This window comes from Patiria miniata, unplaced genomic scaffold (assembly GCF_015706575.1).
Source record: "Patiria miniata isolate m_02_andy unplaced genomic scaffold, ASM1570657v1 HiC_scaffold_5, whole genome shotgun sequence".
Taxonomy (NCBI): domain Eukaryota; kingdom Metazoa; phylum Echinodermata; class Asteroidea; order Valvatida; family Asterinidae; genus Patiria; species Patiria miniata.
Genome location: NW_024037072.1, coordinates 10771330 through 10784182, shown reverse-complemented (window position 1 = coordinate 10784182; position 12853 = coordinate 10771330). Strand labels below are relative to the sequence as shown.

General features: G+C 37.7%; 1 protein-coding gene across 1 annotated transcript in view; it reads right to left on the bottom strand.

Moving 5' to 3' along the window:
- Positions 1 to 10772: 10772 nt before the first annotated feature.
- Positions 10773 to 12853, bottom strand: part of LOC119741779 (ras GTPase-activating protein 1-like) — a 39695-nt gene continuing 37614 nt past the window's right edge. The window contains exon 23 of the mRNA XM_038217675.1: positions 10773 to 11560. Within this exon, the coding sequence (XP_038073603.1) occupies positions 11474 to 11560 (87 nt within the window). The 3' untranslated portion in view covers positions 10773 to 11473. The remainder of the gene's footprint in view (positions 11561 to 12853) is intronic.

The following is a 12853-nucleotide window of genomic DNA, read 5'->3' as shown; positions in this document are numbered from 1 at the left end:
TCTTTAACTTAAGAAGCCAAAATAAATTAAGATTTTAGAAATATTTGCTCATATCCTGGAGTAAGAACATTAAGAAATTTGAGAATCAACATCAGTAAATTCAAAACAAAGTACATATCAATAATTTTTTATTTGTGACTTAAAACTAGTTGTTACAATTGAGATTGCTGTTAATTGCAGTGAATTGGACTAAAACAATGTTTATGTAGAACTAAAATTGTCACATTTCAAAAAATCAAAATTTACAAAGCTTTTAAATTGTTCTGAATGAAATGAATTGAAGTAGGAATTTTTAACTATTGAACAGTAGTGTTTTTTTTTAAATCATGTATTTGGAGTTCATGTTAACTACATTGCTAAGATTCTATCTACAAAACTCTCAGCAAACTTTCAAAATCTTTCTTTGACCCAGGGTAAGTTTAACCTTTGTTGGTCATAATCACGAACATGAGATTGTGGAATGTATTGTTTAAATAGATACCACGTGCACAAACGTGTGTATCTGAAGTCCCTTCCCTACCACAGAAAGTTGATTGACACCCCTAAACTAATGCACGTTTGTGACTTTGAACACTGAAAAAAAAAGAATGCAATGTTGCCATAATCAGGGCAGGACAGTGTCAGCTTCCTTGGTTTGTAACCTTGTGTTTCATCTGGAGCACCTGCATGTACTCTTTGGTAAATTTATGACTTATTGTGTTACCAGTTACCATGGTTACTTGGTAAAGTGTGGAGTTTGCTCATTTTCTAAATCCTGCATCGCCCGAAAGTCGCAAAGGCTACATGTAACTGTAATGTTGTTATTGAAGCTTTACAATGTGCCGGTAACGTGTGTTCTGTCGATCTGGCCCTATTTCATGAAATTTAGCGTACTGTTTCAATTGTTTATTGATTCTTGTTAAAGATATAGTCCATCATTTGTAATTTGTGCATTTTGTTCGTTTGAAGTAACAAAAGTGCTCAAAATCTAATGAAGGATACTGAACAACTAACCTGATGAAGTTACAGCTCAGCTTCAGCTGTACATTCCGAGAAAAACAGCATTCTAGGATCTCAATTTCAAATCAAAAGTTGCTGAATCATGTATTGAATTGTTTTGAATTGCAGCCTGTGCGTCGTGCCAATGCTTGCGCGCGCTGCGCCGAATAACAAAACGAACTACTAATTTAAATTTTCCTACGGTGCGTCTTAAGACGCACCGTTGGAAAGGCCTTCTTTCGTTGATTACTTCAACATGATAGCTTGCCAGAAAGAATAATTTCCCAGGGAGTTTAGTCCACTTACTATCTTTCAACCAAGTATGTTTTTCAACAATAATACGCCAGTTACTTTTTCGGATGGCTGCAAATGATGGACTATAGCTTTAACACATTAACACTTGTATTACATTGTATCACACTGTACTACATTGCATCGCACTGTACTACATTGTATCACACTGTACTACATTGTATCACACTAATCTATCGCACTGTATTACATTGTATTTACTCTTTAATGTATCCATGAAACCAGTGCTGGGCATTTTGGGGACAGTACAGGGCTTAATGCGATAAACTAATATACTGAAATATAGAATATATAGTTGAAGCATATTTGGGTGAAACTCAGGAACGCTTGTGTGTCCTTGTCAAGATAAATATCCCGGCTATTCTAAAAACTTGATTAAGCTTTATGAATGAGACAAACATGACATTTTTCTTGCTACATGACAAAAGTTTCTGTGTTTCAGTGTTGGGTGTTCTTGTATGAGTTGTATTGTTTCCATACATGTAAATGTACTGTTGCCAAACACGTGCAACTCGGAAGACAATTTACTGTGTATATTTTAAAAAACGTAATGTCTATAACTTGACATATAATATTTTATGAGCTCCATGTATTGATCAAATTATGTACAACCAAGACCTATTGGAAATCGTTCAAACTTGTCAGGTGCATTATTAGATGTATGAATCTTCATTTGGTTGTGTACATAATTACTGTCACGTTAAATTTTATGAATTTGTATAGTTTGGTGTTTAGCTGTTCATGGCATGTGCAATGTTGAAAGTGCATCTGCTGCAATGTATAAACCTGTCTGAATGATCATGTTTACAAATATTTTAGTCAAACGGTATCTTGAGGTTTGTGGTCAAGTAAGTGTGTAGTCTTAGTCCAAGATTGGATTTTGATTTGGTTGTAACGCAGCCTGGTCCCTGGCACGTTCGGCAATCAATAGAGGGCGCTATCAACAAGATGACAGGATCAAAAAATCAAATTCATTCTTGGATTAAGACTAGTAAGTTTGCAGAATCAATTGAAAAGACAAGGAATGTTTCCTGTATATGTACTTAGTTAATAGTCTGGTTTCGGCGCGTGTAAGCATATTGCAATGGCACAAAATAGTTTGATCGGGAAATACTGGCACTTGTATGATAAAAGTGTCAGTATCATGAAAGCAACATGTTAGCAATTTTTTGGTCTTAAAACAGTAAAGAGAGATTTCAGATTTGCAGATTTTTACAGGGATACCTGTAGTCAAAAAAAATATTAAAGAACTTGTAAAATTGGGGCCACTGAATGATTCATAATTGAAATTATTAGGACATTGTAGAAGTTGGACTGATGTAATAAATTAATACGCTTTTGCTTTAAGCTGTATTGTGAGAATTGCAAGACAAACATTTGTTCTTTTACATGTAGGGACAAAACACACAATACTGAGTATGTGACCTTTTTTGCCTTATCCATGTTATCCAACATGTCCAGCATTCAGTTTTACACCAACACAACTACTTCAATTGTATCATTGAAAAGGTAAAACAAATGTGTCGTGAAAGGAATTGTGTTCATCAAGGCCTTTTGCATTTGAAGTCTTATAAAATAAAAAATAGAATCTTTCTTTAGCAGTTCACAAAAGCCTTCAATATGCCCATTTGCCGAGGAGAATTACATATGGAGAGGTTTTTGGGATGTGAGGCATAGAGAGGAGACCAAGTTATTTGAGAGGACTTTTGTTGTAAGTTTTGCATCAAATAATACTCTCTCATTGAAGGTTGCACTGGAATGTAAGACATGTGGAAATAAACATGGTCTGGGCGAGTTTGAGGATGATTGTGAAAGTTGTTTTCATTGAAGGACTCGTGTTAATAGTAATCTTTATAATCTTTAAAATAATTTAGTCTACTTTCTCTCTGATACAGATAGACAGCAGAGGTTGGTAAATATGGAAATAAAAACTGTTATTGCCATTTCCCATGCCACAGTGCTTCAACGACCAATTATGACTCTATTAATTAAAAGGAATAAGCTCTTAGCAGCGCTATCGAATAGGTCGCTGGCTACACAAGTGAAATATGTGAACCACTTCATTTTGCCTACATGTACATATCTCAGGTCGGCTAATAACATGTTTATGTGTCCAGATAATAAATCAACAAAATCAGGTGGCCTGATGTTGCGCTCTTAACAAGATCTTCAGAGGCAAAAGATAATACACACAAATTTCAATGAATCTTTACGACCCTTAATATTTTAATAGCACACAACACACATTTTTCATCACAACAGATGTCAATGAGTACAACAAAGACAACTTGTTTTCTTTTCATAACCAACTTTCATTGTTTTATTGACTGGATTCATCACAAACATTCACAGCTGGATGACAGCATCATGACCGCCTCAAGATCAAACAAATCAAAGAAATCACCAAAAGACTAAAACTTGACAAATTTGACAATTGCCAACACAGGGCTGGATAGCTCAGTTGGTAGAGCACCGGAAATTTCTTTGTTCAACTTTATAATTTTAAAATATAAAACAACAAAGAATAGACAAAAAGTGTCCATCTAATAACATGATTTAAAATTACACTAGCTGTCCTTTTCTTTTGAAGGGGGAGGGGGTTGGAAGGTGGTCTTAGCAGATGGACCTAACCAATTTTGATGAAACTATTTTATTTGGTTAATATGTTTTTGAATCAAAGAAAAATTACATGAACTTAAGATGTGAGAAAATGTGGCATACAACTTTGACATTCATCTAACTGCATCTTTCGACAAAGACAGAAAAATAAATAACAGGTACTTAAATAGTGTCACCAGATAGTGCCTCAGACCTTAAGGTACTACACGAACTCCAGTACAACTTCACAGCCAGCAGAACAATTGCCAACTCAACAAATAAAGACAATGCAGTACACCTATGAGAAATCGCTGCAGTGTAACATGGAATATTTTCAGACACCCCTTGTCTTAGTACATGTAGTTGCAAATTTACCGAAGAAAATACCACCAAATTAAAAAAAAAAAGTGATAGAGTGCTTTCATACAATACTGGATGGCATAACCTGACAACAGCAATCGAACACCACAGTTTACGCTGAAACTGGAGTAATTTAATGAAAACCTTCAGCCTCGCAATTGTTATAGAACAAAAAACAATGAAAAGAGACATTTTAAAAAGATAGAGTCCCAATTTCTCGGACAACCATGAGAATTCTCCAGCACATGGCAGGATTGCTACAATAAACATAACAAGATTACTGTTTTTTCACAATCATAAAACATGATGAGCACACTCCATCATTTGTGAACCTCAATCCTATACAAAAATAATACTTCAAAACCAAAACATATAGCTTTCATTGTTTCCCCACGTACATACATGTACATCTTTTTTGGGGAAAATGACAAAAGTTATCATATCAACTCCAAACTGTTTTGTTGTGGTGTCCTAAAACACAAATCTTTTATGGGAACGTTTTTGCATTACTGCATGCAAGTAACAAAATTGTTGTAAACCTGAAGTATTTTGAGACTCAGAGGCTTATTCAAAACTTGTCATTATAATAATTTCCCCTAGCTGTTGATTTTTTTTTTGTCAAATTTAATTTTTTTTCTGGGGGGGGGGGGGGGAGAGGAGGGGAAGGGGGGCACAAAAATCAAGCAACAAAATGGAAATAAACACTTTCAATGATAAATGTTATGAACCATTCAATTTGACAATTTGTACATTGGGCTTTTTTCAAAGGCCTTTCGCTGTTAATTAAACCACTAATTCTTTACATGTATATCAACCTTTTTATCATTCACAAAAGACAGAAGAAATAAATCCATGAGGCTTTTCACACACCCAGCTTCATGAAAACCTGTAAGACATGTGTGCCTCACATTTTGATATGCAATGAAAGTACTGTTTGTATTCACTTTAAAACATGCTTTATTTACAAATATAATTGTAACACGTGTGCAACGATTAATTTAAAAAGAAATGATCAATTCAAGAACCATTTTCTAAAAATAATCTGCGCTACAAGGCAGTCTTGTTTTTGCTCGAATAACCTTGATTTTAGGCCGGAACAAAGATTCATGTAACCATGGTAACCCACTGATATCAAATGACAGGAAACTACCTTCTGTATCCAATTGTTGATTTGGAGATGGAGGAAGGAAGTGGGGTGTTTTCGAAGGGGGGGGGGAACAACAAATTTTCCAGTTGTGCAACGGGGACTTTTATGTTGCGCAATTCACTAAAGATGGAAAGAGGTATATGTAAGTGCACACAATACTGCATACTGTGACATATTTCAATCTGTGATGACATGATATGCACCGTGTACACAGCCATTAGTTCCAAAATTCGAGACAAAATATTTTACAAAAATCATTTGATGTACACTGGTGCAGCAGGATATGTTTTTTCCTGTACATGTAACAGATACGCTTTTCCCCTTCAAACTATACTTCTATGCAATTGGAATACAAAATGTATCAATGCTCCAAGTTTATATGCATGTTGCTGTCACTACGGTAGATTCAAGTGTTACACACTATTCGTGTTTACGTAGTGCACATCTGAACGTATATTAAAAGCCAGAACAGGCAAACTACACATAACACATGTACATGTATACAGCTGTCGCACACAACTTTCTGGACAATGCTTGTCCTAGCTCCCATTTCATCCACATGCATCAACTTATATGTAGCACGACATATGACAGAGACCCTCCCCCCAGTTCCTGTGTGTTGGTCTTTGTGTTACCAGAATCTCAGGAATTCTTTGAGATGTCTAGGGGGATGTGTTAAGTAACAATAGTCTAGGGTGTGGGGTATATGGAGATTTGGGGGGAGGGGGTACCCCTCTATCACATATTGTGATGGGTACACTCCCGGCAAGACAGAAGCACTTCAAACAAGTCAATATTTTTTCCTAGTTCATGTCCAACAAGAATTAAAAAAGACATTACAAAATGATTAAAAACAAAACAAAATAAAGTAAAAGTACAAAGTAAGGGACTGTCTTTACAAACTTGAGAATGAATGCTTTTCCCCTTGGAATTATAATGGACCTTATATGAATGAAGGCGACAGTTAGATATCAATGGTCTTGTATCGCTTTGAGAGGCATTTGTTAACCCTTTGTGCATTCAATTTGTTTCTACATGAAAAAAAAAAAGAACACCCTCCGAGACACCCACTACACGTAAGGTCTAGGTAATCTTGTGCACTGCTGGGCTGTACATTTGCACACTAATTCAGTAGCAGCCTTGATGAGCAAAGTAGAAACATGCAGCATTAGGGGGTAAAAATGCAGCCAGGAGAAGAATGGGTCATTTTCAAAGAAGAGTGTTAACAAAGAAAAGAAAAGAAACTAGGCATTGCCTCTTGATGTATCATTTTGTGTCTACCCTACGAACTCGGTGCACTAGTTACCCCTCAACATTAACCCTCCTTATACTGCAAACAGACATTCTGTGCCAAGTACATGTTGTCCCCAAGGGCGGATCCAGAACACAATTTTTGGGGGGGCCAAAAAAAATTTTGGTCCCCCAAAAAAGTGGGTCTAAAAAATTACGGCGTGGGGTTCGGGGCCCGCTAGGGCCCCGAAAAAATTTTGGATTCTAGGTGCTCTGTGGTGCGATCTGAGGCAATTTCTGACCACTTTAACCAATTTTTTTTTAGGAAAAGATGGTGGTGTACTCATTGCCTGCCTTTATTGCGATGTCACATAAAAAAAAAAAAATTGGTTTCGTTTTGGGGGGGGGCCATGGCCCCCTTTGGCCCCCCCTGGATCCGCCCTTGGTTGTCCCTTCAGTCAAAATCAAACAAGTGACTGTTTTCAACAGTTTAGAATTCCCAGCCTACATAAAGCAGGATTGACTGGCTGTGATTGTTTATGTAGCTTGGTACAGCTATGATTTAGCTGTGGGTGATTGATAAGCCAGCTGTGACCACAACTTGCCTGCTTTGTCTGTTCATGGTCTGTTGACTGAGTTTGACTAGTCACAGTGCTTGCTTGACATATGATCTGACTGCTGGTGACTAGCCTGTGTTAAAAGTATAGCAGGAGAAGAGGATAGAAATTTTGACTGTCTGTGACTGTTTAAATAGCAACTTGAGGAAGACCACTTGGAGGGACAATTAAACAATTGCTCATGCAATGACGCTATGGGTTTGTCCAGTTCAGAACAAGATACGTCTTGTGTGAATACTTGTGCGAACCAGTACGTCGTGTCCCTCCCATTGAGGTCGTCAAAAGTGGTCACACAGCGCCCTCTGCTGTTCACAGACGGAGTCCACTGCCAACCACTTGGCCAATGAACATAGCACACCTTTTGTTATCCCAGAAACATCAAACAACCCGCGTGTAGTTACATGGGATTGTGAAGACATCATATATGAGTTTAACACTGAAAGATACATCTTTATTACAAAAAGAAAAATAATAATAATAATAATAAAATGAATAAAAAATGGTAATTTTAAGTTTACGGGAGAATAAAAATATACAACACATATTTTGTTTTTAAAATGAGAAATCACATTTAATGAGTTGAGTTGGTACGAACTAACATGAAGTACTTGATATTAAATACAGATTTGAGTTACACATCGGTTTTTCGAAGAGCACTCAAAGAAAATGATAATCTCACGTTATATTATACGCCAATAAAAATAAAAAAAATAATTGAAATAATCCATATACACTGTACAGGTAGATGTATTTAAAATGCTTCATGGTGAATGAAATTTGGGGTGTTTTTTCCTGCTTCAGACTTTGTTTTACATTTTAACAATTCAAAAGATAACCTAGTTATTATAAATCTGTTAAAAATTCACAACCAAACTTAAAGAAGTTTTACTTTTGAAAAATACCCAAAAAATGCGAAGTGATTTTTGTCATAATAACAGACTTTGAATCATTTGTTGACTTATGTGAACCAATGCTGAAGATGTTATTACCCCTGTTCATCACGCTTATAAATCATACATACAGCCCCATTGACTCATTGTGAAATATGCAGGAGTTCAGGGAGGACAATACTGAAGGACAACCACACAATAGCTTAGCATCCACATTGTGTTAATCCAGACTGAACAGACCAGCAGACATCAAAGGGATTACAAAACAAAACTAACAAGATCTTGAATAAAAACTTGGCTCATCATTACAAAAGAATGGAACACAATGCCATGAAGCTTTGTGGGATAGCTAATGTGCTTAATAGGTACTTTTGCACATGGAACCATACAGGCCAATGGGAGCAAGCACATTTGGAGTCAAGTTTTACATAAACTACATGTACGGTCACCCAAAAATGTTGTTCATGATGTCGACAAATTAACCTCGTGAAAAGTTTCTTCATACCTGTGAGCAGACTGTGAAGCGTTCAGCATTCTTCTTTGTATGAATTCCACTTACAAGAAGCAGAATCTGCACAGATTTATTTTATATTGGGTTTTGCTCTTCCCTTACCTATTTATAAACACTGTACAGTATGTCCCAAAAAAGAGTCCTTCTAACTATTTTGCCAAATAACAAAACTGTGAAGTCAATTTTGAAAATTGTTGATTGTGTAGATACTCCTTATCCTTGGCCTAACCCCTATGAGTTTCATCAAATTTCAGTCACGCATCGCCGCACAGTGGGCCATTGATCACAACAACATTTTTGGACACTGTGACCAAGCTCCTTGCCTTAATCCATTTCAGTGCTGTGTTGTGTAAGCTGTGTAAACTCCTGTATGTTGTGAAAAAAAGTCTGATGTGGTTTGGGATTGGAATCATTTGCACTTGAGCATTAAACTGAGGTCTTGCCATGATGACTGGTAGCCCTGAGGCAAATGATTCCAATCCCAACTGCAGCCCTTTTTCACAACATGCAGGATTTCACACAGCTTACATAACACAGCACTGAGTTAATGAAGGCAAGGAACTTGATCACTAGGTCCACAAATGTTGTTGTGATCAATTGACCACTGTGTAGTGATGTGTGACTTAACTTAAATGAAACTCATAGGGGTTTAGGCAAAGGATAAGGATCTGCACAATCAGAAAGTTTTCAAAATTGACTTCATGGTTTTGTACTTATTTCAAAAATAGTCAAACGGACACTTTTTGGGGGGACAAACTGTACAGTGTATACTCAGTGTTTATAACCAGCCAGCCCGACCCCACAAGCTCGGTAGTCGAGTGGTAAGATGTCTGCACTAGTAAGCAGGAGGTCGTGGGTTCGAGTCCCACCCAAGTAAGCTTGTAAATTGTTCTTGCAAGCCCTAGGACAACACTGAGTACACAGTGTTTATAAATACATCAGCAGAGGGCAAAACACAATATAAAATTGACATTTTCCCGATGCAAATTTCATCTGACAAAACGTTTGCACAGGGTTGTCGGACTGTCGGTAATTTTAAATTCACATTCCTACATGGGATCACCAGAATTATTGACAGGATGAAGCTGGGGGCTACGTACATTGTACTGTTGTAAATAACATGACAGACGGAATAGTGTCCAGACTTTTAGTAGAGTGATTCTAAGCAATCCAAGTACACTTCTATGAGAAATTGCAATGATCCGTAGGCCACGTAGGCCCGTAGCAGAAATCATGTTTCTGGTGGTGCTCGTGCTTGACAGAAATAACGACACTCGCAGATGCCACATACTTAGCAAACATATCCACATTTACAACATCTGAGGTGCAGGATTGAACAAAGTGAACTGTTACACTGGAATATGCTGGATACGGCAAGGGTAAACATCGTGAACACAAAGGGACAAATTGCGTGCATACTGAAGACCAAAACAGTAAGCAATACTGCACGGATAGAAACTGATACCAATTCTGTTCTTTGATGCTTAAGGCTGAAAACAATCATTTTTCATAATCTTGAAATTCACTTCGATAATTAATCACACGATTTAAAAAAAAGGTGGGTGATAATCCCACCGACCTGCCACAAAAAATGGCATCTTTTTCTTTTAAGTTGGAGTAAAAAGGAAGAATTCAGGTCCCTTACAACAACAGTAAGCCTCATATTTAATACAAATGCACAGTGCAAAGTACATATTGGTGAGTTGCTATACAGATACATGGAGACCCTTACACGCTGTAGCCATCTTGGATATAATTCTCATATAACATGATAAACTCATTTGACTGGGACTCATCCCCACGTCTCAAATTTTTCAAAATTGTTTGAAAAAAATCAAGGCCAAATAGATTTTGTCTATAACCATACCTGCCTATTACCGAAACGACCTCGAACCGAATATTACGACTTCGCTACGACTTGGGTCCGTTCCATTGAATGTTTTTCACGACTGAGTCCCGATCTCGTTACGACATTAGAGACAGAGCACCAACAGAGTGCCGACACAACCCATTGAGTACCGACACAAAAGACTGAGAACCGATGCCGAAACGACTCCAAAATGACAGAGTGACGTCATCTTCGGAAATTCACGTCGTAGTGGTTGTATCAAAGTCCGCTAAAAAAAATTTGGCCGACCATGTACGACCACTGCCGATCTCGTACAGACTTTTGCGATTTTGTTACGCCTTTGTTACGACCTCGTTATGACACAACCGTTTGAGAACAGACAGAGAATAGACTCTGATCCGGTTTGGATTTTTTTGCCGACAATCACGATATGTTCTAACTATTGAAACTAATCGTGGCTCTGCTGCCGACCATGCATGACCTGTAGGATGCCGAAACAACGCTCAAGAAGTCATTCCGATAAAGTTCAGATGTCGTTCCAAGTTTCACGATGTCGTCGAGTCTTGCGTCTCAGCACTGTCTTATCGTGATTGGGAGGCAACGTCGTGACAGTGTGACAGACGCCTTACTGTTCAGATTATCCGTGTCACGGGGCAGCTGCTTTGTACAAGAGCTAGCACAATGCTTTCGCCATTGGAGGGGGCCACGGTTTATGTACAGTAATAGGGTTCGCCATTCAGTCTACACTGCCCATAACCGGTTCCCTAATGGATAACATTAACAAACCAATTCACCCTTTACCATGTAATATGAAATTTTCAGCTTGTCTACAGCGCCACGACAAGCACATAAACATCCACTGTTTTCCCTAGTGCTATTCTCTTTCCTCATGTACCAAAGATGACTGCAGTGCGCATGGTCGTTACTTTTCCCTACTAGCTGATTTGGGGGGGGGGGGGGGGGGGGGGGGGAGTTGCTGGATCATACCAGGGTGGTGGATCGGCCCATGTACTGATTCCTGTTCTGTGTCAGCATCTCCGTCACCGCCAACAGTTTCTTCAGACTCGGCTGTGGTAAAAACACAGACGAAAACATCAACAAATTAAACTCTGGAGAGTCAAAAAAAGTGAGGAAATTCCAAGCTGCAGTATACATATGTATATACAAAAGTGAATTTATGATGCAAATACAGGAATGACAGATTGAGAACAAAAAAATGACAAATTCAATAACAAAGTGTTCCAAAGTGTTGATTTTGCTGCTGCGAGATAACGTTAAGGGAAGTACGATTGATCTAATTGTTAGCATTAATAATATTATTTTTTTCATAAGCTAAACATTCATCTTATACAAGAACACGTACATGCTTTTTAGACAAAAGTTTCATGACGTCATAATCGCTATGTCTCAACCAATTAGCACATGTACTACATTGTATTACATTGTGTTTATTCACTGAAATATCAATGAAACAATAGAGTGCTCCAGTGGTTTCTGGCACTATAGGGAGTAATATATAGGCAGGGCTGTTTGGGGCGGTACAGTCACTAAAGGGTTAATTGTTACGTCAAACTGAGTAGCAGTGCAGTGAGTGAAAAATAATATATATATTTACTGAATTCGCAAGCAAGCTAAATGCTACTCAACATGTTGCAAAATAAGGTTTCTTTTTTATATTTTTTTCCAACAAAAATATTTGAAAACAATCTTTGGGTTTTGTTCCAATTTGAGACGCTAATGTTCAAGTTACCTGAGCTACACTGAGTTGTTGCAATTCCTTGAGGTGTGTAACATACAGTTGGTGCAGATGCTACTGCTTTATCTTGACTTTGTGCCAATTGGGGACTCTGGTGTTCACTTTTCCTGAACTACACTGTGTTGTTGCAATTCCTTGAGGTGTGTAACATACAGTTGGTACAAATGCTACTACTTTATCTTAGCTTTGTGCCTATTTAGGACTGTAGTATTCACTTTACCTGAACTACACTGAGTTGTTGCAATTCCTTGATGTGTGTAACACATAGTTGGTGCAAAGCTACTGCTGTATCTTGGCTTTGTGCCTATTTAGGACTGAGGTATTCACTTTACCCGAACTACACTGAGTTGTTGCAATTCCTTGAGGTGTGTAACACATAGTTGGTGCAAAGCTACAGCTGTATCTTGGCTTTGTGCCTATTTAGGTATGTGGTATTCACTTTTATACCTGAACTACACTGAGATGTTGCAATTCCTTGAGGTGTGTAACACACAGTTGGTACAAAGCTACTGCTGTATCTTTGCTTTGTGCATATTTAGGTATGTGGTATTGGCTTCACCTGAACTACACTGAGTTGTTGCAATTCCTCGATGTAAGTAACACAG